This window comes from Helianthus annuus, chromosome 10, assembly GCF_002127325.2.
Source record: "Helianthus annuus cultivar XRQ/B chromosome 10, HanXRQr2.0-SUNRISE, whole genome shotgun sequence".
In the NCBI taxonomy this organism is placed as follows: domain Eukaryota; kingdom Viridiplantae; phylum Streptophyta; class Magnoliopsida; order Asterales; family Asteraceae; genus Helianthus; species Helianthus annuus.
Window position 1 is genome coordinate 36,727,609 of NC_035442.2, and position 26,331 is coordinate 36,753,939.

The following is a 26,331-nucleotide window of genomic DNA, read 5'->3' on the forward strand; positions in this document are numbered from 1 at the left end:
AAAGGAAATGCACATTTACACTGTCATTTTAACATTATTATAAAGTTGTTACATTCTTTGTTATGAGTTGTTATAACTGACAAGGGTTTAAGTGTGCAGGATAATAACTTGAAGGGTTATATGGTAATATTCAAGGACTGGTATGAGGAGACTAGAAGATGGGGGGCTAAAGTGAAAGAATGTTATGACTAGCATATAAAAGAGAAGATAAGGGTTCATTTGTCACTTATCACCTCTTGAAACTTCATATGTTCTCTCTCTTTGTGATTAGGGTTTTGTATCATTGATCCTGTGTGATCTTGTTTGATCTCTTGTGAGATCCTGTTGTCTTTGTTTCAGATCATTATCATTATATTGTTTAGTGTGATCTTTCAATTTGTAGGGTCCAGGGTATTTGGGGGTGTTTTTCTTGGTTTAGGTAAATCAATAAAGTTCTGGTCACCGTTTTGTCGCTATCTCTTGTGTTGTGCTTGATTTCATACCATTTTATAGACTTCATTTGTGATGATGAGAAGTAATTGAAATAACAAGCATTAATATACACGCAAAGAACAAATATTATTGATTAACAAACAAACAAATTACAAACAATTTTAATTTGAAAATATACATAACACTACATTTTTTTTCAAAAAATCAACATCCCGACAACAAAACTAGAAAACAAAACCCGAAAATGCATAACATAATAAGATTATCATAAAACGATTTAACCCGCTTGACCGACTCTTAATATTCCGAATTAACTTTTCTGCAGTTATTGCGAATTTCACCTCTATTCCCTGTTAATGGCTTTATATCACCCATTTTGATCATAGATTCTGCGAAATCCTCCCAAAACTCTTCGTGGGAACCACTGTACTTCGAAACAAGCTCAGTAGTTTCACCACCACTTAATAGTGCTTGGTCAGAGTTCAAAAGCCCTTTTTTACTCACTAAATTAGAAAAATATTTTACGTCAAACGAGCTTGGTGTCGGGTCAAGTGGTGCAAGCGTTGAGTCACCGCCAACTTGTGGGCAAATGGTTCGAAGGTGGCTCGCAAAGGCTGGATCTATGTTGCTATCACTGTAAATACGAGGCCTAAAGGTTCGACACTGAGCAAACCCTAAGGTGTGGGCACCTGAAAGTACAACCAAGTCCTCCTCATCTAGCCCTTGATCCTCGAAGTTTTTTATTAGGGCCGGTAAGTCCATGGATGGTGCTGGGATGTTGGCATTAGCTGCGGTTTGGCTAGCGGTGGTTGAGTCTCTTCTTCCAAGTTTGGCTTTCCATGATGGGCCACCAAGCTGCATAACATTAAAGTTTTAGAATTAACGTCAAAAAATGCATAATCATACGAACTTTTTTTTTTCAACATATATTACAAAATAATGTTTTTGATGAAAACATTCATACCAAAGTGTACCACATAGGTATACTCGGTTGAACTATTAGAAACTTGTTAAGTGTATTTTACTTACCCCAACGACCGAATCACGTGCAGCAACAGTTAATATATCAGCACAAGAAACCACATGGCGACCACAAACTTTGTCGACCTCATCTTTGATTTTGTCAATAACCTCGAATCCCCGGGCTGAATTTGCATTAGGACCTGCATTTTTCTCACTATCTATTGTTGACGTTTGATCCAAAAGTATGGAAGCATCACATCCCTGCATCATGTAGAAAATAATCTCAAAAAATAACACCAACACTTTCCAATCTCTTAAATGCAAACATTGCTATACAAGATAACACTTCATCTTGCAACACCTTATTCATAATTGTTGTCAAATCAACAGAAAGTATAATGGAAGTTTTTGATTGCTCAGTTTAGCAAAGGTACATAAGTTTGATGAAATTTACATGTTTAATCAAATAACAAATAAAAACAAGTTAACTTTTTAAAGTAGAAGGAACATTAAGATAAATGTTTATATTACATGAGCCTATCGTATTGCAATGTGCAAAACTGCTATTGTTGTTATCAACTTGAACACTTAATGAATTCATAGGTGACTTGTTTATATGATTGGTCTGATAACCATATGAATGTGTTAGTTCTATTATGATGGATAACGATTGCAAAATTTCAATTATAATTAAGTTGGTAGAGAGAAGTTACTTACGTTAACAAAACAATCATGAAAATGAAGACGCAATAGAGAAGCGCCCATGCGGCGTTCTTGTGCCAATGCATCCTCCACCACACGTTTGATGGTCGGGAGAGCTTCAGGGCACACTCGGTCATAGTAACTTGATGACAAACCTGAGTTTGAGGATGTTGTAGCAATAGAAAGAATGAGAGAAAGAAAAAGAGATAAGAAGCTTATGATATTCATCTTCACCATAATAATTGTATCGAAAAGTGTTTTAAATACAAATCTTTATGTTGTATTGAGTGTGTTGTATTTACAAAAACACAAGTCATGTTGTATTTATAAGGAGTTAAGGGTGGTTGGTTTTGGAAATAGTCATAGACAAAAACTAATGTTTAGTATTAATAACACTTGGTTGATATCATAATTAATCCCATAAGTTATACATAACATATTTATAAAAAAGTACAGGTTGACTTGGCTAGTAGTTATATATTTTAATTGCCCAAGAGAATTTGTCAAACTCAGTTAACATACAAAAATGTAAATTTTGCTTAGTAATTTCAAAAATAGTATTAGAAAAATCCTTTAAGTAATACATGAGCATATTAATATATGTATTTGGTGGATGCAGTTGACACATTAATACAGTAGATTTTTCTTTTGCATTTGTAATATAATTTGTAATGTTAAATAAATTTGCTCCTTGGTTATATATTAAGTTAACTACTACTACAATAAGTGGTGCATGAAGTTTAACCACTTTTCAAAAAATAAAAATAAAATCATCATTACTTTAAAGCTAGTTTAAAAACTGTCGTTTTTGTAAATACTAAAAAATCATTAAAAAGAAACTTTGTGACTACTTAAAAACATGCATGTACATGCAAATTTAATAACTTCAAGTGTGTTTTTCTTGTTGCATAAAAAGCAATTTATTCGTCAGGGTCGTCATTAAGGATAGGTGGCACAATCGCATATTGACTTCAAATTAGTTTGTGAAAAGGAAAAGTAAAAAAATAAACACTATTCACACATAAAAAAATGTACTAATTCATAAAATAACTCACTTAAGTTAATGTAATGCAAAAGATACACGGACCGCACGTGATAGCCTTTGTTGAAAGTTTGATTATTGATTTAGTATAATAAAAATTCCGATTACCTAGTCCTGTTCAGAATAGGTAAGATTTGATGGGTTAAGTGACATGTCATGTATATAATTCATAGTTATATTTGACTTTGTTAATATTAATCTTCAAAGCCATCAAAGAATTTGTCATGCTTAACCGTGGTAAATGTATGGATGATTAAGATATTAATGAAGAAGATATGTAGGTGACATGACGAACCCAAAGAGCAAATAGGGTACAACGACAACAAGTATACCCAGTAAATCTCGCAAATAGCAGAGTTAATGGTAGGGTCTAAAATGTAGACAAATCTCACATCTATCCTTAAGAATAGAGAGGTTTCTTCAGAGGGAGAATATGGGGTTTTTTAATTAAAGAAAATCTGACTTTTAACAACTTTGGTTTAGTTCTTGGAAATAATATATACAATTCGCAGTATATAAAGAAATAAGAGAGGATATGACACCGAATGCATAATAGTTAGGGTAGATGTTTAAAAATTCACCTTACGTCTACTTCTTGATCTTCGGCATTGAGTTTGCCTCCACTAAAATCTTCTCTAAGTTGGTAGAGATCACCATTACAGCATGTCATTAAAAAGGTAGTAATCACCTCATCACATCTCATTAAGCTTGGGAGTGATCACCAATATTGTTTCACCAATAATTGTAGTGATCACAAAACATCTTTCTAATAAGGTAGTCATCACCTACCCATTCTCCTTGTAACAAGCTGGCACAGATCATTATTATATCCTTCTCACTGGTTATGTACTGATGACAACTTACAAGTTACACATAGCGGATCTTGAATGAAAAATCATCGGGAGATGACGGACTCTCAAAATTCAATATTTTACACTAAAAAATTTCAAAAAAAAAAAAGTTCGATAAAATTAACACAATAAAACGAAAAATTTAAGGGGAGGAGGGTCTGGCCCTAACGAATCTCCACCAGTGAAGTTAGATTTACTAAGTTGATAATAGATATTTGGAACGAATGCTCACACCAACTTCTCTTTTTAAACCTCTTAGACCACCTGTAGTCGTTATGTTTTTGGCCGGTTTTTTTGTAAAAAAAACGCCCCACCACGCCGGAGCCACCACCCCCGGGGCGTTTTTGAACCAAAAATTCGGAAAGCATTTTTTAAACCACGTCGGAGCCCGCACGAGTTTCAAAATTGTGCCATTGATCAAATGGTCAAATGCATTAACTACTTATTTTTTTCAACTTTTAACCCTATATAATCCCCACTTTTCACCTCATTATTTATAAACTTTTCACACACATCCTCTAATTTTTAAAAACTTCCTCCACTATTTTTTTTAACTTTTCACCCGCAAGCATGAATACCTTCCAACCCTCATTCGGTGTGCCGTCGAGACCCTGTAACCCGAACTCCACGCAACCGCAACCGAGCTTCAACCTACCGGTCATAGGCGTTTACAAACTATGGAGGAAAGAAACGCCGAAAACAAAAAGTTTGTCGCAATACAAAAATCGAGACATGTGGAGAACGATATCGAATCTTTGTCGTGTTGATGCATTTTTTTGTGTGTCTGTTACTAGTCTTGTAATTATGTGTATTTTGTACGGTCTTTATTAATTATCGAGTCTGTATTCGCAGTCGACCAAGTCGGATATCCTCCTATCCGCTTGGGTCTGACTTGTTTGTCTCTCTTTATATGTATTGGTCGTAAAAACAATGCATGTCGCATACTAAGGGTAATTCTGTCATTTATGTTTTATGTTATCTGTGCCATCTGTTTCTGCAATCTGTTGTGCAGAAACAGGTATCAACATTGCAGGCCTTGGCGAAACACCTTGTTTCATCAAAGACATGTCGACGAAACAGAGATAGTATCTTTGGTTCTGTTTTGTCAAGGTGGTCAACGAATCACATGTGATTCGTTGACTGTTGGGCTTGTTACTGGGCCTTCTTCTGTTTCGTCGGCCCACTCTCAGTTTCGTCAAGATGATAAGCCCATCTGCTATATAAGGCACAAGTATGTCACAGTTTAGATTAGAGAGATGAGAGAATACCCTTCAAGCTTGTAAGAACTGTGTTTGTATCAGTTGTTATATCTCATCCAGTTAATCAAAAGAGTGTGTTTCTTTGGTTAACCATTGTGTTCATTGTGTTCTATGTTTGATTGGCTAAGTTAAGTGGATTCCGCACACTTAACTTTGTTTGTTATAAACAAGGATTTTGTGGTGAAAATCGATCCTCCGATTTCGGGACCTACAAGTGGTATCAGAGCAGTGGCTCTTATCCTTGTTTAAAATCAAACATAGTTCGGTTTGGTTGTCTTGTGTTTGTGTGTTATTTTGCTCAAAAAGTGTTCTTGAGAACCTTATATTTTCTGGAAAAAGAAACCATAAAAATTGTAGTTATTGTTTGTTTGTTAAGAGTTTTGCCAAAAACCATGCTAGTTTGAGTATACACATACGAACGGTTGGTTTTGGTTGAAAGTCTTAACCAAAAATCAGTTTTCAGAAAGTATAAAATTCACCGGTTGTTTGGATGTTCTTCATATCTTCAAAATATCTTCAAGTGTTCTTGTTAAAAGTAACTTTTTAATCCAAGTGATAAGGTTATTTGGTTTTGAAAAGTGTTTGACCATCCCTATTACCCACCATACTTCTAAGTTAGTAGAAAAGCATGGGTTGAAAATCGTGTGACTTGACAGATAGTGTATAAACAATTCACCAACTTTTACCAACCTCTGACAACCTTTTTGACGAATCACATTTCAACGAAACACAAAGTCAACGAAACAGAATAGCATCTCGCCAAAGGTCTCTTTGACGAAACTGAAAAGTGTTTCGCCAAAGATCCCTTCGACAAATCAAAAGCAATTCGCCAAAGGTCCCTTCGACGAATCAAAGGCTGTTTCGCCAAAGGTCCCTTTGACGAATCACATATCTGTTTCTTCAAACTTCTTTGACGAAACAAGATCTGTTTCGTCGTCTGTTGTTTCGTCGAAACCTATTTCTGTTTCGTCAAGAAAGTTGTAAGTTTTCAACAGAAGGTTTGCAAGTTCATCATAACAGTGTGTTCTCAAGTGTTTGTTCAGTTTTTCAGCTTGTAGTCATCGAAAATGAGTTGTACAAGTCCTTGGGACTGGAGTACGGACCCACGACCAGGTCAAAGTTCAAGTCAGACATCTATGGCCTCTTACTTAGCAAACTCCATACCTCAACAACAACCGTCCATAAGTGCGAGTCAATGGGCTTTGGTATCAAATCAAAACCAAAGTATTCAAAATCTACTGTTGAGCGAGAGTGAGATGGGTAGCAACAATCGCCCGCCAAAGCTAAATCACATGAATGATTATCCATCATGGAAGGGACGTTTCCACACGTATGTTCAAGGGCAAAGCACCGAACTTTGGACGTGTTTCATTAATGCGGTCAACCCTGCCCTCGAAACAGCAGCATCAAATTCAGCGGGTTATGCTAATATGCTTGAGGATGATAAGAAAGCTTATGACTTGGAGAAAAAGGTGTTTGCCATACTTACACAAGCACTTCACAAAGAAATCTATCATCAATTTGGGTATTGTAAGACCACGAAAAGCCTATGGGATGCATTGGTGGCGAGAGGAGAAGGGAATGCAGCGTCTAGGAAGACTCGTCATGATCTGTTAAAGAAAGAGTTTGAATCATTTCAGTTCTTGGAAAATGAAACCCTAAATGATATGACTTCACGTTTCTATCATTTGATTAGTGAAATGAGTTCTTACAATGTTAATGCTACCCATCAAGAAATGATTGCACGGTTTGCTGATGCTCTACCTCCTAAGTGGAGTCCATTCATTGAGCTTCTGAAACATACGGGTGCACTGGATGCAGCCAATGCTAGTCTCTATGAATTCATTCAGAAGTTAGAGCACAAGAATGAAGAAGAAATTAGGAAGGCTAAAAGAATTGAAGCTGCACCTCCTCAAAATACAGAAATGTATTTGCCTGGTTTTGGTCCTTTAGCTAGTTCTAGTTCCGTTCAACAACCGAAGCTTCAAACGGCGTTTGTATCCAATACAAACTCTTCTCCGTTTCAACAGTTCAATCAAGCACAACCACAATGGGATCAAAGTGCTTATCTTTCACAAACCATTCCTACACCTCAAGTGACAACGGCTCAACCACAGTTTGATCAAAGCACCTATCTGTCACAGTCAATACCCACACCACAGTTACAACCACAACAACAAGCTCATTATGCCAACAATCCCCCACCCCACAACCCTAACACGATCAGAGTCGATACTTCAAACCTCTCACAATTTAGCATTGAAGTAGCAAAGGAGCATATGGAAATCATTAATACAATGGTCAGTGCCTATTGTGGGTTGGTGGCAGGTCAAATTGGAAACATCAATATGACCAATGAAGATTATCAACAGATCGACAAGGATGAGATGGAATTAATGGATATCAAATGGGCTTTTGCTAGTGCGGTTAGAAGAGCGAAAGACTTCATGGCTCGAACTGGAAGAACTTCGTTGGAAGGCAAAAGGGATACGAAGTACGGGTTTGATATAAACGCTGTAACATGCTTCAATTGTGGTGAGAAAGGGCACTTCAAACGTGAGTGCAGTCGACCAACCAAACAAGGCAATCATAACCCTTTCAGAAACCAGACGAGTACTACAAATGTGAATGCCCAACAAGAAAATCGTGATAGGAGGATTGTGGCAGTCAACAACAATCAGAGCCAGCCTGGAACATCAAATCCCAATCGGGCTTTGACTGTTCAAGCTGATGAAGGATGTGACTGGTCTGTACAGTTTGGTGAAGGTGATCAAGGAGGAGGAACAGCATGTTATGCAAAGATCATAAATCACATCAAGCATGTTCATAAAGAAGAGTTCTCTGAAAGTGACGACAGTTCTGGTTATTCTGGGAGTTCTGATGAAGAAGGCTCTATTTCTGGGGATAATCAATGTGAGCCTGATGTGAAGGAGGAAGCAGGATCTGATGTTGAAGATTTATTAAATGAAGCTGAGGAGCCCATATGTCAGAAATCAGTTCTGATCAAAAAGGCTGCTACTGCATCTAGGGAAATGGAGAAGTTCTTTTCTGAAGATGGATCTTTTTCTTTTCAGACTGCCTTTATGGCAAATGTCTCAGCCTCTTCGAGTCAGGTAAATTCTGAAACTCCAGCTCCTAGTTTTTGTAAATCATGTGCAGATATGAAGCTTGAGTCAGAAAAGCTTCATAGTCATAATCAAAATTTGGTTATCGAACTATCTAAATTCAAAGAGGCAAATATGGCTTTAACTCGGAACGAAAAAGAATTTAAATCTGTAATCGAAACATTAAAGAAAAGCGTGTCCGAAGTGAACAAAGTGGTTTACCATAAACAAGTGAGTATAAATGAGTACATTAATATTGTGGAGGAAACCAAGAAGCAACTAGCCATTGCCCAATGCGAGCATGATGCAATCAAACAAAAATTGGAAAGTTATTCTAACTCCCGATTTGTGCTTGATCACATCATCGATGTTCAACAACTGAAGGGAAATCAAAAAGGCATAGGATACAAGAAATGTCCGCCCCCGTTGAGGCATAATTATACCAAAATGCCTGATGAAGAGGATATGCCACGGTATGAACCCAGTGTGCCTCTTAATTTTGAGGAATTTTCTACTGGCCTAGGGTTCAAACCGGACAGTTCCTCAAACACATCCTCTAAGCAACAAGAAACCTCAACATCCATGAAACAAAGTCCTCCAATTATTGAGGACTATGAGTCATCGGATGATGAATCAGAATTGGATGTAAGTGATCAGGATAAATCACTTAACAAGATGAAAGGAGTAGTAATTCCACTTGAGAATCACATCCTATGTGATCCTGAGACGCCTGCTGTTCCATCAGTCGTCAAACAAGTGATAGATCCTGTCAAGGTTGACAAGACGTCTGTGTCTGCTATTAAAAGCAGTAATGTGTTGTATACGTTGGTTGGTAGTGATAAAATCTACTCAGATCGCGATTTTCCAATTGAAAATGTCAATCAATCCTTGATTGATAGAGTCTTTGAAGATAACACAAACAAATTTTTGGGAAAAACACTTCCGGGAATTGTTGTGACACAATGTGATCCAATTCCTAAGGCTGAGATCAGAAAACAGTTTGGAAATCAAAAATTACTAACAACTCAACAACCTAGTGCTTCTAATGGTAAACAACCTGTCAAGCGAGCTCAAAAGCCTAATGTCTCACAAATGAAATCTGAAACGAAAGGAGCTCGGTTTCAAAAGAAAGTGAAAGATGTCAAATTCATGTCATCCAAGGGTACTGATAAGATTGAAACTTTTGAGAACAAATCAAACACCGATTTTGTACAACAAGTCACGATCTTAAAACGTAACAGTGATAACAATTACACTCAACATACAAACGGGTGTGATGAAAAGGGTAGTACCTCAGGTTCCACGGGTTCGACATCTTGTGGACAATCAAATTCTCCTAAATTTGTGGAAAGGAGAACATGCTTTAAATGTGGAGAGTTTGGGCATATCATTAAAAATTGCCCAAACACTCCAAAGGATAAATTTGTTGAGAAAGCACCACCTGAAAAAGTTCACCCTCAACGTCATTCAGTTTCACCAAAACGCGATAAAAGAACAGTTAAAGAACAAGAAACTAAACAACGACGTAAGAACATAAAAACTGTTGAAAAAGCTTTGAAATCTGAAGTTAAAACAGTTAAAAGGGAACCAAATGTTTCACAACCAGTAAAACCAGAAGCCTCAAAAACTGTTTACAACACTCAATCTGGTAGGCAAAAACAAACTTGGAAACCTAAGGCGGGTGATAATTCAGGGGGAGCACTTGTGCTTGAGAATCATCAAGAAATTGAGATCACTTTTCGTGATGCTCAGGGACGACCCAAGACCACTAAGGCTTGGGTCCCCATCCTCAACTGATCTTTTAACGACATGTGCAGGGTGTTCCAGGAGGAACTATTAATAGTCTTTGGATTATTGATAGTGGGGCATCCAGGCACATGACTGGCGACTTACGGCTTCTGTACGACGTGAGAAATATTAGAGGAGGCTATGTCGCATTTGCGGGAGACAAAGGCGGATACATTACTGGAGAGGGAAGTATCTCCAATGGTATTGTGTGCTTCGATAAGATCAATTATGTTCGTCAAATTGATCATAATCTTCTCAGTGTGTCGCAAATCTGCGATAAAAAATTCACCATGCATTTTGATGATGCCGGTTGTTATGTGCTTAAACCTGGGTTCAAAATTCCACAAGAATGGATTCTCTTATCGGCTCCGAGAGTTAATGATCTTTATATTCTCGATATGAGCCAAGCGATTACAACATCTGCACAAGTCACTTGCTTTGTCTCGAAAGCCACAGAAAAGGAGTCTATATCTTGGCACAGAAGAATGGGGCACATTCACTTGAGGAAAATGAACCATTTGGTGAAAAACAATCTTGTGAATGGTGTGCCTGTGAGAAGTTTTCATTTACAAGATATCTGTGTCTCGTGCCAAAAAGGGAAGCAAACAAAGAAGTCTCACCCTTTGAAGAAAATCAACACTGTCAGCATGCCTCTCGAACGTCTTCATATGTTCCTTTTTGGACCTATGAAGCACAAGACAACCTTCAGAGATGCTTATTGTCTAGTGGTTACAGATGACTATTCTAGGTTTTCTTGGGTATCCTTCATGGCACACAAGAGTGAAACTCCTGGCATCCTCAAGGATCTTCTTACTATGTTGGAGAATCTCTATTCGTTGAAAGTGAAGAGGATCCGAAGCGACAATGGTACCGAATTCAAGAATCAAGTTATGGATGAGTTCTGTACCTCTAAAGGCATCCTTCATGAATACAGTTCTCGTTACACTCCATAACAAAATGGTGTCGCGGAGAGGAAGAATCGGACGATAATCGAAACTGCAAGAACAATGTTAGTAGAGTCGGAACTCCCTGTTCAGTTCTGGGGGGAGGCTGTGTCGACTGCATGCTACACTCTAAACCGAGTTCTTACAGTAAAGAGACATGGCAAAACTTGCTTCGAACTCCTTAAGAAAAGGAAACCGGATCTTTCTTACCTAGAACCGTTTGGCGCTCCATGTACTATGATTGAGCCGGATGGAAAATTTGGAGCGAAAGCTATCGAGGGTTTCTTCCTTGGGTATGCTACTCCGAATTTTCGTGTTTGGAATCTGGCTACCAAAAAGATTGAGCTATGGAGTGAGGTGAGGGTTCAAAGGTACACTAGTCCTGTTAGGGCTCCGGGTGATCCGTGGATGTTCGATTATGATGGACTGTTTGACTCCTTCAATCTGCCAACCTTTGACGAAGAATCGGCAGCTGCTAGAATGTTATTTGAAAGTGACAATGCTGATGTCTCGCCATTGGTTAGACCTGTTCTTGTTGACCCACAAGGTTCTTCATCGGTTAACAATACGATTCAAAATGAGGTGTTTGAAGATGCTGCTGATTATAAAGAGTCTTCTGAAGATGATGAATATCATGATGCAGCTGAAGGATCTTCAGCCCCAGTTGCTCCTGTTCAGGGTGCTTCTGTTGATACACCTCATGTGCAGAATGTAGACACTGCTGAAGGGAATGCATCCACTTCTACACACATTCCTGGTGTGGAGTTGGTTGTTGATCTTAATTTTAACAATTTGGGTATCAATTCACGTGTTTCTGAAAATCCTGAAATAAGGATTCACGATATCCACCCACAGCAGAATATTATTGGAGATGTCCAACGCGGTGTGCAGACGCGTAATCAGCTGAGAAACAACCAGAATGCTGGTTTGTATTCAGCCATTAGAGAATCTGGTCTTCAAAATGATTGGTCCTTCGCGTGTTACGTGTCACAAGAAGAACCAAAATCGTGGAAAGAAGCTTTGAAAGATAATGCTTGGGTTGAAGCCATGCAGGAGGAACTGCAGCAATTTCAAAAGCTTGGTGTTTGGAAGCTTGTTGAAAGACCAGAAAACTACAAGAAAATTGGCACTCGATGGGTTTTCAAATGCAAGAAGGACGACCGTGGAGTGGTTATTCGTAACAAGGCAAGATTGGTCGTTCAGGGATTTCGTCAAATCGAGGGGATTGACTACAATGAAGTCTATGCACCAGTTGCTCGTCTGGAAGCTATTCGGATCTTTCTTGCTTACGCTTCATTTAAAGGATTCAAAGTCTACCAGATGGATGTCAAAAGTGCTTTTCTTCATGGAATAGTTCAAGAAGAGGTGTATGTCGAACAGCCTCCAGGTTTCGAAGATCCTGTTCATCCCGATCGGGTTTGGTTGTTCAACAAAGCTCTTTATGGTTTACATCAAGCACCTAGAGCTTGGTACGCAACCCTATCCAACTATCTTCTGGAGAATGGATTTCGACGAGGTCTTATTGATTGCACCCTCTTTAACAAAGAACATAATGTAGATCTTCTGCTGGTGCAGGTATACGTTGATGATATCATATTTGGTTCTACTAACGAATCTTTGTGCAGGCAATTCGAGCGTATTATGCAGGAAAAGTTCGAGATGAGCGCTATGGGGGAGATGAATTTCTTTTTGGGCCTACAAGTTCAGCAAACCGAGTCTGGGATATTTATCCATCAGACTAAATATGTTGGTGACATCTTGAGTCGGTTCCAGATGTCAGATGCAACGCCCATTGGTACCCCACTTCCGCAGAATCACGGGATTACTCCGGATTTGAAGGGTGAAAGCGTCAACTCCTCCTACTATCGTGCCATGATCGGATCTCTCATGTATCTTACTGCTTCGAGGCCTGACATCATGTATCCAACGTGCCTGCTCGCAAGATATCAAGCTAATCCGAAGGCCTCCCATTTGTCAGCTGCAAAAAGGATTTTTCGCTATTTGAAGGGATGTCCAGACACCGGTCTTTGGTACCCTAGGGATGATAGCTTTGATTTAACTGCATACAGTGATTCTGATTTCGGCTGTTGCAAAATTGACGGCAAATCAACAACAGCAGGATGTCAGTTCTTAGGAAGTCGCCTGGTTACGTGGCAGTGCAAAAAGCAAACATGTGTTGCTACATCAACCTGTGAAGCAGAATACATTGCTGCCTCCAGTTGTTGCTCCCAAGTCTTGTGGATACAACAACAAATGCGTGACTACGGTTTTGAATTCCTATCTACTCCTATTTTTGTTGATAACAATGCTGCCTTACAGATCACTAGAAATCCTGTGCAGCATTCCAAGACCAAACACATCGAAATTAAATATCACTTCATACGTGATTGTTTTGACAAAAGATTAATCGATGTTGTTCATATCCCCACCGATCACCAACGTGCCGACCTGTTTACAAAAGCATTTGATAAATCACGGTTTGATTATCTACTTTTGGTCAACGGCATTAAGGTGATACCCGAGTAAACCACTTTGGCTAATCGTTTTTGTAAATATTTTCTTTCAAAATTCGAAAAATACAAAAAGATTTTCGTTTTCGTAATCTTTTAGCATTTTAGGGGGAGAAAATTTCAAGAAAATACAAAAACATTAGAAAAACTCAAAAATCTAAAAAGATGTCTTTATGATTATGCCTTTTCATTTAAAAAATTCAAAAATAAAAAAAAAATAGAAAAACCAAAAATGAGTTTCTTGGAAAAAGGAAGGTGATGATATTCACTGGTGTGGTCGGTCAACATGTTTAAAAATCATTACACAAATGATAAGTATCTCTTCTAACGATATATCGATAGGCTCACAATCAAACTAAAATGTGCAGGATGATACAAACCTAACAGACTTCAAGTCAGGTGGGAACCATTCATTGGCATATGGTCTTGGTACTGAAATTTCGTTTGATAGATTGCCAAGGTTCTGAGATATTCGGTCTTTATGCTGCTTATCATCTGGGTATCATGGTTGTACCTTTTACCGAAAAATAACAGGGACGTAAGTCTAGATCTTCCATGATACCATACATACGTGTACATACTGCATACGACCTCAATAAGTGATAAACAATCACATGTGCAAACAAATAAGTGATGAAATATCACATTTATCCGGGAGTCAAGTTCGTCTCTCTGCTGTACGAAAGTACTGACCTGTTCACGGTCTTGCTCCTGTGCCCTCATGCATCGAAAATCAAGTTCCTCATCAATAAGTGATTCTATCACATAGGGCTTGGTTTTCAAATCAAAAATAAGTGAGTATCTCACATCTTATACGGTCAAACAGATGATAATCGGTATACTCACCGGTAAGATGAATTCTCGTGCATACCTTGATACGGGAATGTGTCGTGAAGTGGTTTTACATCGACTTGTAAGTATAACTCTTACCGTAAAGTGTATCTCCTAAGTGTGATTACGTTTGATAAGCATGAGTTTATGTGGACAACAATATTGATAATCGAGGTAGTATACTTATCAAGAACTTTAAACAGAAATCAAATCATGTTGACTAAGACCGTAAGCTGGTATGATTCCTTATCCTTGAAACTCGCAAAAGTTGCATCTGTACAGTTGTTTATCTTGTCAATTTAAATTGCATTTAGTTTAGTTTTCAGCGTTTTAAGATTTATTTGTAGTGTAGTGTTTAAGTTTGTTTTTGATTATGCCAAAGATGTTGCTTGGTGTTTATGACCGGAAGCCTGAAACCTACTTCATAAATCGTCCTTGTTTTTGAAAATTCAAACTAATGTCAAAATGGTAAATTGCTAAAACCTGTGTGCCGTATGCAAGATTTTTTTTTCATGCCTTGGTGATTTTGGAACAGAAGTCGACGAATCAAAAACTTGGTTGGCGAAACAAACTGCTGTTGACGAAACAGAAATTAGTCAAAGTCAAAGTTTGAGTCTTGGTCAACCTTTGATAAATTTGTTTTGTGTTTTGACGAAACAGCCTGTCTCGTCAAGATGTTGACGAAACAGAAGCCCGCAGTCTGTTTCGTCATGGGCTAAATTCAAAGGCCCACGTCAAGCCCAATTTCAGTTTCGTCAAGGACCATATCCTGATTCGTCAACTTCTGTTTCGCTAAAAAGGTGGATCGGTGTACAAAAGTCCTTATGTCAGAAGAGTTGGTTCACTTTTTCAAAACACTCAAGTTCCAACTGTTCATCTTCTCTCCAAACACCCAAAATCCATATTTTCGGTTACCTTATTTCTCACTAAAATCATCAGTCTTTCATCGAATATCTTCAAGTTTCTAAGGTGCAAACATGTTTATGATTATGATTCCCGTATTGTGCACCGTCGGTTTTCACCGGAAACCGTCGGAGACCCCTCTGTGAACTTATTTGCTTTCATATGTTGTATTTGATGCAGAACTTGATGTGGATTTCCTTTAAATGTATTATATCTAAGTGCTTATATGTTTGTTTAGGATTTGATTGGAGTTTGGGTTTGAATAGAAAAACAGGGGATGCATGTTTGGGATGGGTATTAGGGTACTGAACGATTTTCGACCAAAAATCACATCTCCATCGGTTTCTGGACATAATCTATACATGGTTTGGGTTAGATATGTAACCGTTTACAAGTTGTGTTGATCTGTTCGTGTTTTAAATCCCATTCGGCGAAACACCCAAAAATTACTAACCCTAACTCCGACGAATCTGAATGTCGGCGAATCAGACATTTGGGAAAACAGACAGTCGGCGAATCACAAGTTTGACGAATCAGATAGTCAACGAATCAGATCTTTGACGAATCACAACAGTCTTCTGTTTCGTCAATGGCTTGTTTGGCGAATCAGATTGGTCAACGAATCAGAACTGGTCAACAACCAAGTTCTGTTTCGTCGAATGCAATTTCTGTTTCGTCAACGGATCTTTTGACGAATCAGAGTGGGTCAACAAAACAGAACTGGTTAACAATCAGGCTCTGTTTCGTCAAACCATTTCCTGTTTCGTCAATGATTTCTGTTCCGCCGACCATGCCTTAGAAAATTTTACAGTTTGCAATTTGTTCACAGTGGACATGGTTTGACAGTCTGTCTGTCAAATGGATACACGAACTTGTATCCATACATGTCCAAATGTATATGTAAGTGATTGTTACTTATTGTGGACGTTTTCAAATTGCAGATGGCACCGAAAGAAGGTAAAAGGAAGCCGGCAACCAAGAAGGAAAATAAGACAGAGGAGGAAATTATGTCCGAAAAACGCCATAACCAGATTGCTTACTTGGACCCAGAGGAGAAACTTACTGAATTAAAAGACATTACCAAGTGGATCCGGGAATCTCGTATCAACTATGCGGTTACGTTCTCAACGCCAGTATACAAGTCTCTCGTCAAGGCGTTTTGGGATTCGGCGAATGTTGGCCAGATTGATGGTAAAGAAGTCATCAGTGGACGTGTTGAAAATGTGGATGTGGTCGTGTCCCCCGATATTCTAAATGAAGTTCTTCAGCTACAAGATAGTCCGGACGCCCCAGTTTCTGTTCCGATTAGGTGTACGCGAGGCTGTTTATTACGGATGAAATGCACCGGAGATATCTTTAGTATGCAAATTAACAAGGGTGATCTGCCGCTAAGATACAAGTTTCTGCTACACATTCTGATCCAGTGTTTGAGCAACAAACGGGCCGGTTACGACATGGCTAGCAACGAACTCGTGGGTCTTATGGTGGCCTTAGTGCTAAACAAACCGTTTAGCATTTCAAGGTTCATCTTTGAGAACATGAAGGAGAATTTAACAAGGACTGGAAAGAACAGGACCATTGGAAGCAAGTATTGGATGTATCCACGTTTTCTGCAGATGATAATGAATGTTCAACATCCAAGTCTTCCAAAAGCAGACAACGATGTGCTGAAGATAGAAGCTATGAACTTCCACTCATTACGACTCATCAAGAACTTAGCTAATAAAAGATACAAGGAGAGCGTTCCTCCAAGAAAATTATTTGGTGCTCTTCATAACACAGCGTACGTTGCTCCTGCAGACAACAAGTGGCGTCATGAAGATAGCCAATCTGATGATGAAGAGCCTGAGTTAAAGAGAATGATGAGTGAGAAGTTTGGACCTGAACCAGTTGTGTCTGATGAATCGGACAGTGATGATGATGGTGATGAAGGTGGTGATGGTAGTGATGCTGGTGCCGTTGGTGCATCAAGCGTAGGAACTACTGGTGGTACCTCAGCAGGGGGAGTGTCAGCTGGTGACACATCAGCCGGTGGTGATGTTGAGGCTGATTCAGATTCTGATGATGATCTCTTACTTGAACCTGGATACGAGATGTATCTGGATGAACGTGGGGTATGAAGATACAGAAAGATCAGACAGGAAAATGATCCGGAATATGTTCCTTCTGATCCTGAAACGGAACGTGCAAGAAAAAGGAAAGCCGGAAAATCGGCAGAGCATCAGAAGAAAAAGAAAGCTCGGAAATACTTGAGTACCTCCTCCCGAGGCTCTGTGCCACAAGCTCCTATTCCAGAACCACCTGTAGTCTCTTCTCCTCCTGCAGCTCAAACCGTATCTCCGCAGCCTATTCCACAACGATCCATGGCTGCTGCAATCAGAGCAACCACTTCTCAACAACCGAGTAGTGAACGTCAAAGGACCTACTCGGAGATGACTCAAGAAGAAAAGAATGATTTTCTGTTCCGTCAATATGAGGCTGCAGCAGACCGCATTCAAAGACAGACTGATTTCATTCGTATCATGAAGAATGATCAAATCCATCATCAGGTAGAGATTGATAGGTTGAAAGCTACTGTTGGTGAACAGCAAGCTACTATCCAACGCCAACAAGCAGAGATCGATCTTCTTAAAGCTGAAAATGAAAGGATGAAAGCTTCTGAAGCTGAAAGGGATAGAAGGAGTTCGGTTCTCCAAAAATTGGCCGAAGACCTGAGAAATAGATGCGAGGTGATGAAAGAGTGGTATGACTCGCGAAATACCACAATACTTGAAGGGGCTAGGAAGATGAGTGCTAACTTCGATTTTCTCCGCAAACGAGTTGCTACTTTGTGGGAGGATAGGTGTAAGCAGCAAGAAATTCTGCAGAAAAGGGATGAAGATCCTGAGGATCAAGGGAATCCTGATTCAGCTGCTACACCACAACAGCCCCCAGCAGGTACATCATCTGCTGTAGTCGTTTATCAGCAGTCAGTGATAGGGTCATCTGAAGGGGCATCCAGTGGTACTGTTGGTGAAGAACAACTACTTGAAGCTTTAGCTGGTACACCCTCTGTCCCTAGTTCAGCTGACTTAGCATTGCAGGTTGTGCATCCGGTCACCGGAGAATCTCTTGAAGAGGGTGAGATTGTTGATGATCTCACGCCTCAACAATTGATCACCTTGAAAGCAATGCGAGACGTTGATGATGAAGAAATTGAAAAGATGCCGAGTGAGCCGGAATCTGCGAATGTTGAAAATGTTGATGAGATTGTCTTTGAAGGTGATGTGAAGAAATCATCATATGTGAGATAAGATGGTACCGAATTTGCTCCGTTTGATGAGGACTGGTTGAAAGACAACGTTGAAGATATTGATGAACACCTGAAAAACCGTGATACTTCAGAGAATGCCACAGATGCGTTCACTGCGTGGTGTCAACGGTTTTTGTCAAAGGTTTCAAAGCCAGTTCCAGAGGCTCCACAAGTTGATTTCTTACAGCTAGAAAAGGCTAAGCCAAGTGGGCGAATACTGTGTTGGATGTTTGTTAAGGAAATTCACTGTGTTGCGATCAAGAGGGAGTTCGATCCAGTATTTTAGGTCGCTGCTGAGCATCTTATCTTTGCCATTTTATGATGTGGCTGCCTTGACAAAGATAGATCTCATTAATCGCTCAAAATTTGATGGTGCGACGCTATTTGAACGATTGATTCAAATGAACAAGAAATCGGGGTGGAAAGACAAGTCTTACAAGCCTCAGTTCCCCAGACATCAGCAGATAAAGTTCACGCTCGATCCGGAAACCAACACCGGGAGATACAGGCTTGTGTACGAGCCGGTGAGAGTGGTTGAGAAGATTCCGTTAATGCCGATGCAGCATGATTTTCTTGGTAATATGCGCTTATGGTGCTATGATTCAGACACGCATGAGGCAGTTATTGTTTTCAATGATGATAAGAACTTCAGGTTATTGGATCCAATGTGGTTGGTGAATATGTCTGCATCCGACATCGCCAAGTTGTACAGGCACGACATCTTTTATGAAGACAAGGACGCACACCAGGCACTGAAGTTTCAGCGCGTTGCTTGCTACTGCTATTACAGGGGAATCCATTCGGGCAGTTGCTGGTCCGAACATCACTGAAGAAGAAAGATATGAAGACCGAAGACAAGCAACAGACAAGGGGGAGTTTGTTGATGCATTTTTTTTGTGTGTCTGTTACTAGTCTTGTAATTATGTGTATTTTGTACGGTCTTTATTAATCATCGAGTCTGTATTCGCAGTCGACCAAGTCGGATATCCTCCTATCCGCTTGGGTCTGACTTGTTTGTCTCTCTTTATATGTATTGGTCGTAAAAACAATGATGTCGCATACTAAGGGTAATTCTGTCATTTATGTTTTATGTTATCTGTGCTATCTGTTTCTGCAATCTGTTGTGCAGAAACAGGTATCAACATTATAGGCCTTGGCGAAACACCTTGTTTCGTCAAAGACATGTCGACGAAACAGAGATAGTATCTTTGGTTCTGTTTCGTCAAGGTGGTCAACGAATCACATGTGATTCGTTGACTGTTGGGCTTGTTACTAGGCCTTCTTCTGTTTCGTCGGCCCACTCTCAGTTTCGTCAAGATGATAAGCCCATCTGCTATATAAGGCACAGGTATGTCACAGTTTAGATTAGAGAGATGAGAGAATACCCTTCAAGCTTGTAAGAATTGTGTTTGTATCAGTTGTTATATCTCATCCAGTTAATCAAAAGAGTGTGTTTCTTTGGTTAACCATTGTGTTCATTGTGTTCTATGTTTGATTGGCTAAATTAAGTGGATTCCGCACACTTAACTTTGTTTGTTATAAACAAGGATTTTGTGGTGAAAATCGATCCTCCGATTTCGAGACCTACACATCTCACAGGCGATGCGTTGATCCTAGCCCAAATGCGTCGGCAACAAATCTGTCAAAAAATACGGACTCTAGCTTAATAGTTTTGTTTATTTATTTGTTTCGGGTTTTTTATTTTTATTTTTTTGTGATATTTTTTGGAATCATGGAAACGTGGAAATGACTTGTTTATGTTTTTCAGCCAAAAACCAATAGAGTAAATCACCCAAGCAAGACACTAGCAACGTGGAAAAGGACTTTATTTATGTAGATAAAAGTAGTAATTGAGAGAACAAGCAATAAAGAACAAAAAGTATTCTTTTATAACAAACAAATTGCAAACAATTTTAATTTGAAAAGCAAAAGATATACAATTTCAAGATAGACATCCCACCAACAAAACTAGAAAACAAAACCCGAAAATTCATAATATAATTAGATTATCATAAAACAAATCAACCTGCTCAAACGAATCTTAATATCTTTAATTAACTTTTCTACAATCGTTGCGAATTTCACCTCTATTCCCTGTTAATGGCTTTATATCACCCATTTTAATCATAGACTCTGCAAAATCCTCCCAGAACTCTTCGGCGTCCCCACTGTATTTCAAAACAAGTTCAGCAGTTTCACCACCATCCAAGAGTGCTTGATCAGAGCTCAAAAGTCCTTTTTTACTCGCCAAACTGGAAAAGTATTTCACATCAAACGAGTTTGGTGTCGGGTCAAGTGGTGCGAGCCTTGAGTCGCCCCCAACTTGTGGACAAATGGTCTGAAGGTGGCTCGCGAAGGCTGGATCAATGTTGGTCTCGTTGTAAATACGATCCCTAAAGTTTCGACACTGAGCAAACCCTAAGGTGTGTGCTCCTGAAAGCACAACTAAGTCCTCCTCGTCGAGCCCTTGGTCCTCAAAGTTTTTTATAAGGGCAGGTAAGTTCATGGACGGTGTCGGGATGTTAGCGTTAGCTGCGCTTTGGCTAGCGGTGGTTGAGTCTCTTCTTCCGAGCCTGACTTTCCATGATGGGCCACCAAGCTGCAAACCATAAAAAGATTTAGATTTACACAAATAATATGTTTGTCACGCTAAAATTTTATTTCTTTTATTTGTTTTCATCATTACAAAAATTTGTTAAAGAGGGACACATTCATGATTTTTTTTCAACTCCATGAAAGTGAGAATTTTTACTCTCTAGGTGTATGTTAACAATCGCAATCACTTACCGCAACAACAGAATCACGAGCGGCAACAGCTAAGATATCTGCACATGACACCACCGGGCAGCCACAAACTTTGTCGACCTCATCCTTGATTTTGTCAATAACCTCGAATCCTCTAGCTGAATTTGCGTTCGGAGCTGCATTTTTCTCGCTGTCTATTGTAGGTGTTTGATCCAAAAGAATGGAACCATCACATCCCTACAAGATTAAAAAAATATACTCAAAAAACAACACCATCACTTTCTATTCATAAAACAACACCAACACTTTCTACTCCCTTATATTCTACAAGATAACACTTCATTTTGCAGCGCCTTGTTCTTCCCTTTCAAGTGTGCGTCATTAAGTATAACGGAAAGTATATTTTACGTAAGAAAATAAAACTTTTATTTCTAAATCATGATAAAAGTTTTTGATTTCTATATTTATTAAGCATCTATAGTTAAATTCAAGTACCAATTTATTGTAAATCATGAATGTTAAAGCACAATTTATATGTGGAAGTTACATGTTTAATCAAATAACAAACAAATATTTTTACTGTTTACATGGAGAGAAGAACTTTAAGAAAAATGCTTGCATTGAACTTTAATAACATGCAAAACTGCTTTAGTTTTTATCAAGTTTGAATACTTTAATTCTTAGGATACTTGCTTTTAATCGTTTTCTAAACTTAATTTGTAAGACTAAACTAAATGTATTAGTTCAACAAGCATTAACAAAACAATCATAATATAAACTTAACAAAACTTAATTTGTAATACTTTAATTCTTAGGCGTTTCGATGGCAAAAAAAAAAATATGTCTTTGCTCCGAATATCCAAGTATGAAATCTCAAATATAAATTTGTAGGAATAAATTACTTACATTAACAAAACAATCATGAAAATGCAGACGTAATAGAGATGCACCCATGCGTTGCTCTTGTGCCAATGCATCCTCCACCACACGTTTGATGGTCGGAAGAGCTTCAGGGCATATGCGATCATAATAATGTGATGACAAACCTGAGTTTGAGGATGCGGTGGCAATACAAGAAATGAGAGAAACAAAAAGATATAATAAACTTCTGATGTTCATCTTCTCCATAAATGATGGCCAAATGTGCTTTTTAGTAGAAATTGTTTGTGTTGTGTATTGTTGTTGCAGTCTTATGTGCTGTATTTATAAGGATCGCAAAGGTAAGAGATGGTTGGATTAATTTAGAAATGGTCAAAGACAAAAGCTAATGTTTGTATTAGTATACTTGCACTAAACAATGTAGGGGACTTGGTTATATAATTCTAGAACTCGTTAAATATTTGAGTTATTCGATATTAAAATTACTATATTAATTATTTTTTTGGGTAGATATCTCAATCCCAGAAGTTATACATAAGATATATTAATTCGAGTTACTTTGATATTTTCGTTATATGAGCTCTAGAAACATATGTAAGACTTGGTAGATAGCATAATCCCCTAGTCCCCAAGTAATGAAAAAGATATAAAAATAAAGGTAGGTTTTGACTTGGCTAGTAATAATAATAAAAAAAAAAAACCATACTTTTTGATTACCCATAAGATAAAAAAAAAATCAATTGATGTATTTGGTGGATGTATATATAATCTATATATGTGTGGGTGTTTGGGGGTAAAGAGTGAAATTGTACTAATTTTAATGTTATTTTACTAATTTCATGAAAATAATAAAAGAGGGGATGGTTAATGATGCATCATGTGTTGCGCTGATAGTCGAAAGACAAGGGAGTACATGCACTAATTGACATTTGTCTTATTTGCCAAGTGTTATGTGCCTTATGTGCAAGGTTTGATGCCAAACTACTATCGAGCCGGGGGTGTCATTGGAAGCAGTCTCTCTATTTCAACAGGATAGAGGTAAAATTGTTTACATCTTACTTTCCTCAGACCCTACCTTAGTTTTGCTATTGGTGGAATTTAGTGAGTATGATGACGATTAATTTGTTATTAGATATAAAAAATATTATTGATATCCCAAAAGAATTTGTCATACTTAAACTTGTAAATATATCGATAAGGTTGTCTTTTTTTATCTGAAATCGAAACTCGACTCGAATTTGAAGTCACCCGAACCTGAATAACCCAAACCCGACCAACCCAAACTTTAAATGGGTCGGTTATCGGGTCACTTTTCCCAAGCAAAAACTCTGATAATCCGACCCAAAAAACCCTAAACTCGAAAGACGAATAAAAACCCAAACATTATTTGTCTTTTTTTTATAGATGCGATTTGATTTGGAATCGTTTGTATGTGAAACATTAAGTTTTAAGACTTTTGAATATTATCGTATCATATTGTTAAATGATGTTTAAAACTTTGATTTTTTTTTTATCAAAATGATATATTTGATGATAATTCGTGAAAAAAAAGAGTTAATTGCCAAAATCGTCCCTGAGGTTTGGACACGTTTGTCATTTTCGTCCAAAATGATATTTTTGTACCATTTTGCCCCCCCACGTTTGGCATTTTTTGCCATTTTCATTCAAATGATTAACTTAGTTAAAAAAACACCATTTAATGAGAGGTATGTTTGAAATTTTACATTTATAAGTAAGGGTATTTTGGTATTTTGGCTTTATCAATTTAAAATGCACTTGGATAGTTTTCCATCTACCATAGGGTCATAGCCTCAGTGTGGTGGCCTGGGGCTTTAAGTATATTAGAAAAATGCACGTTGTGGAATAAAATAAAGTCTACTTTAAGTTTTTTTTTTTTTTTTTTTGAAAATTAAACTTCATTAAAACCACCTCCGACTCAAACGGGCAAAAGGCCAAACACAAAACAACACCCCCGACCCAAACGGGCAAAGGGCAAGGAAATTACAACATATACATAGGGTATTTACACCATTCCGACCATCTAATATACTTACAAGAAGATCTATTTTTAACCCAAGCGAAACTTCTAGATTTTACCTCCCCAATGATGTCTTGCGAACTACATCTTTTCTGTTTAAACACCACTTCATTCCTTTCTTTCCATATGCACCAAGACGTTATCAGAGCCAACCCATAAATATCTTCTCCTCCTTCTTACTACGCTTAATGGATTTGTGGATATCAAAAATATCTTTAAATTCAAAAAGGTAGATCGGCGGGATGTTGCACCAATCGCTGAAAGCCGACCACACCCTCAACGCAATCGAACAAGCAGTGAATAGATGCTCGACCGATTCCTCGGCGTCCTCGCAGAATGGGCACCTAGATGAGGATATGTCCACATTCCTTCTTCTTAAATTTATTCTAGTAGGCAGCCTATCCAGATTGCCTCTCTAGTTCATAATATTGCATTTAATAGGAACCCATCTGCACCAAACAAAAATTGGCGGGTGACAGTTACCTCTCTCCTTAATCAAGTCTGATTTGACAGACTTAACCGAGAATCCGTTCTGACTATCTCCACCCCAAATCCAAGCATCCTTACTAATGGAAACTTTCACCAAACTAAGAACCTCGCAACATTCCTTCCATTCCTTGAGCTCCTCTTCAGACTCTGGCTGCCTAGACCACTGCCACTTGAACACTTCATTTCCTCTTACCGTTTCCATTCTATCTGCAACCCTGCAAGATTTAAATAGCTCCAAACCAAAAAGATGGGGCCATCTCTCCAAGAAGGGGAGGTCACCCACCCATTTATCGATCCAAAACCGAATATCAACCCCATTCCCAACTTTACCCAAAATAAATTGATATAAACCTTTCCCATTAATTTTCAAATTGGAAATCAGTTTCACAATGTTTTTCCAGCACCCCGATATATGCTCGTTAATCGGAAGGAAGCTCCTTTGGTTATGTTTACAATGGCACGCTTCCACCAATTTGCACCACAGATTTTGATTTTCCGCCCTGTATCTCCATCCCCATTTTACGAGAAGGGCTTCGTTGACCTCTTTTAACCTGCTAATACCCAACCCACCTTTTGACTTGGGCCAAGTAACCCAATCCCATGCCACCCAGTTCAATTTAGTAATGTTGCCTGCACCAGCCCATAAGAATTTTTCTCATTTTGGCCTCGAGGGCCTTCAAAATACCCACCGGGGCTTTATATAAAGACAAATAATAAATAGGTAGGCTTTCCAAAACAGAGTTTATTAAAGTAAGCCTTCCCCCCATCGATAAAGTTTTCGCTTTCCACGTCGACAATCTTTTCTCAAAAGTCTCAATAATAGGACTTCAATTGTTTATTCTGTTCATATTCGCCCCCACTTTAATTCCCAAGTATGTAAGCGGAGTACAATCTGTATTACACCCTATCACTTTAGCCATTTCCGACACGGACCCGCTATCGACACCCAACCCATATATGTTAGATTTTTGAAGATTAATTTTTAAGCCCGAACATAAATAGAAAATTCTTAGACATCTAGCCACGTTTTTAACATTGACCCTATCCCACTCTCCCAACATAAGCATCATCAGCATAAAAAAGATGAGAAATTACCGGACCGTTATTTGGAGTTCGAATACCTTTGAAAAGACCTTCCATCCTCGTTTATACAAAATGTTAGATAGTGCCTCCATGACCAGAAGAAACAGAAACGGGGAAAGTGGGTCGCCTTATCTGACCCCTTTAGAGCAGTTGAATTCAAAGGTGGGAGACCCATTAACAAGAACCGAGGATCTAGCCGAAGCTAGAATTCCCTTAATCCATTTACACCATAATGCAGGAAAACCCATTTGCCCCATGATGTCCACAAGAAAGCTCCAACTCACATTGTCGTACGCCTTTTCTGTAACACCCCAAAACCCGAACGTATAACTCACTAATAAGATTTCATGGAATATGAAAAATGTTTAAATAAACATGTTGTATAAGAATGAATAGAAGATATAACTTAGTTAGAATAAATGTGAAATATTGCATTATAGAATAAACTATGACCAAATTTAGGCAAACATATAAAT

The 26,331-nt window shown here is 38.4% G+C and overlaps 2 protein-coding genes across 2 annotated transcripts; both read right to left on the reverse strand.

Annotated features, from left to right (window-relative positions):
• Positions 1–539: 539 nt before the first annotated feature.
• Positions 540–2,361, reverse strand: LOC110884399 (peroxidase P7-like). Its single transcript, XM_022132108.2, has 3 exons — positions 2,113–2,361; positions 1,462–1,656; positions 540–1,287 (listed from the first exon to the last, which is right to left on the reverse strand). Exons 1-3 carry the CDS (start codon positions 2,332–2,334, stop codon positions 730–732), a joined length of 975 nt encoding a protein of 324 aa, XP_021987800.1. The 5' UTR covers positions 2,335–2,361; the 3' UTR covers positions 540–729.
• An 18,229-nt stretch (positions 2,362–20,590) lies between these two features.
• LOC110884400 (peroxidase P7-like) lies at positions 20,591–22,602 on the reverse strand. The gene is made up of 3 exons (XM_022132109.2): positions 22,273–22,602; positions 21,409–21,603; positions 20,591–21,220 (listed from the first exon to the last, which is right to left on the reverse strand). The coding sequence occupies exons 1-3, from the start codon at positions 22,492–22,494 to the stop codon at positions 20,672–20,674; spliced, it is 966 nt and encodes a 321-aa protein (XP_021987801.1). The 5' UTR covers positions 22,495–22,602; the 3' UTR covers positions 20,591–20,671.
• Between the last annotated feature and the right edge of the window lie 3,729 nt (positions 22,603–26,331).

What these genes read in the sequence shown, in the direction of transcription:
- LOC110884400 (XM_022132109.2), bottom strand. Translation starts at nt 22,494, where the DNA reads ATGGAGAAGATGAACATCAGAAGTTTATTATATCTTTTTGTTTCTCTC. An exon ending in TTCATGATTGTTTTGTTAAT is followed by an intron (nt 21,604 to 22,272) that starts GTAAGTAATTTA and finishes TTAATCTTGTAG; the next exon opens with GGATGTGATGGTTCCATTCT. An exon ending in CTCGTGATTCTGTTGTTGCG is followed by an intron (nt 21,221 to 21,408) that starts GTAAGTGATTGC and finishes TATGGTTTGCAG; the next exon opens with CTTGGTGGCCCATCATGGAA.
- LOC110884399 (XM_022132108.2), bottom strand. Translation starts at nt 2,334, where the DNA reads ATGGTGAAGATGAATATCATAAGCTTCTTATCTCTTTTTCTTTCTCTC. An exon ending in TTCATGATTGTTTTGTTAAC is followed by an intron (nt 1,657 to 2,112) that starts GTAAGTAACTTC and finishes TACATGATGCAG; the next exon opens with GGATGTGATGCTTCCATACT. An exon ending in CACGTGATTCGGTCGTTGGG is followed by an intron (nt 1,288 to 1,461) that starts GTAAGTAAAATA and finishes AATGTTATGCAG; the next exon opens with CTTGGTGGCCCATCATGGAA.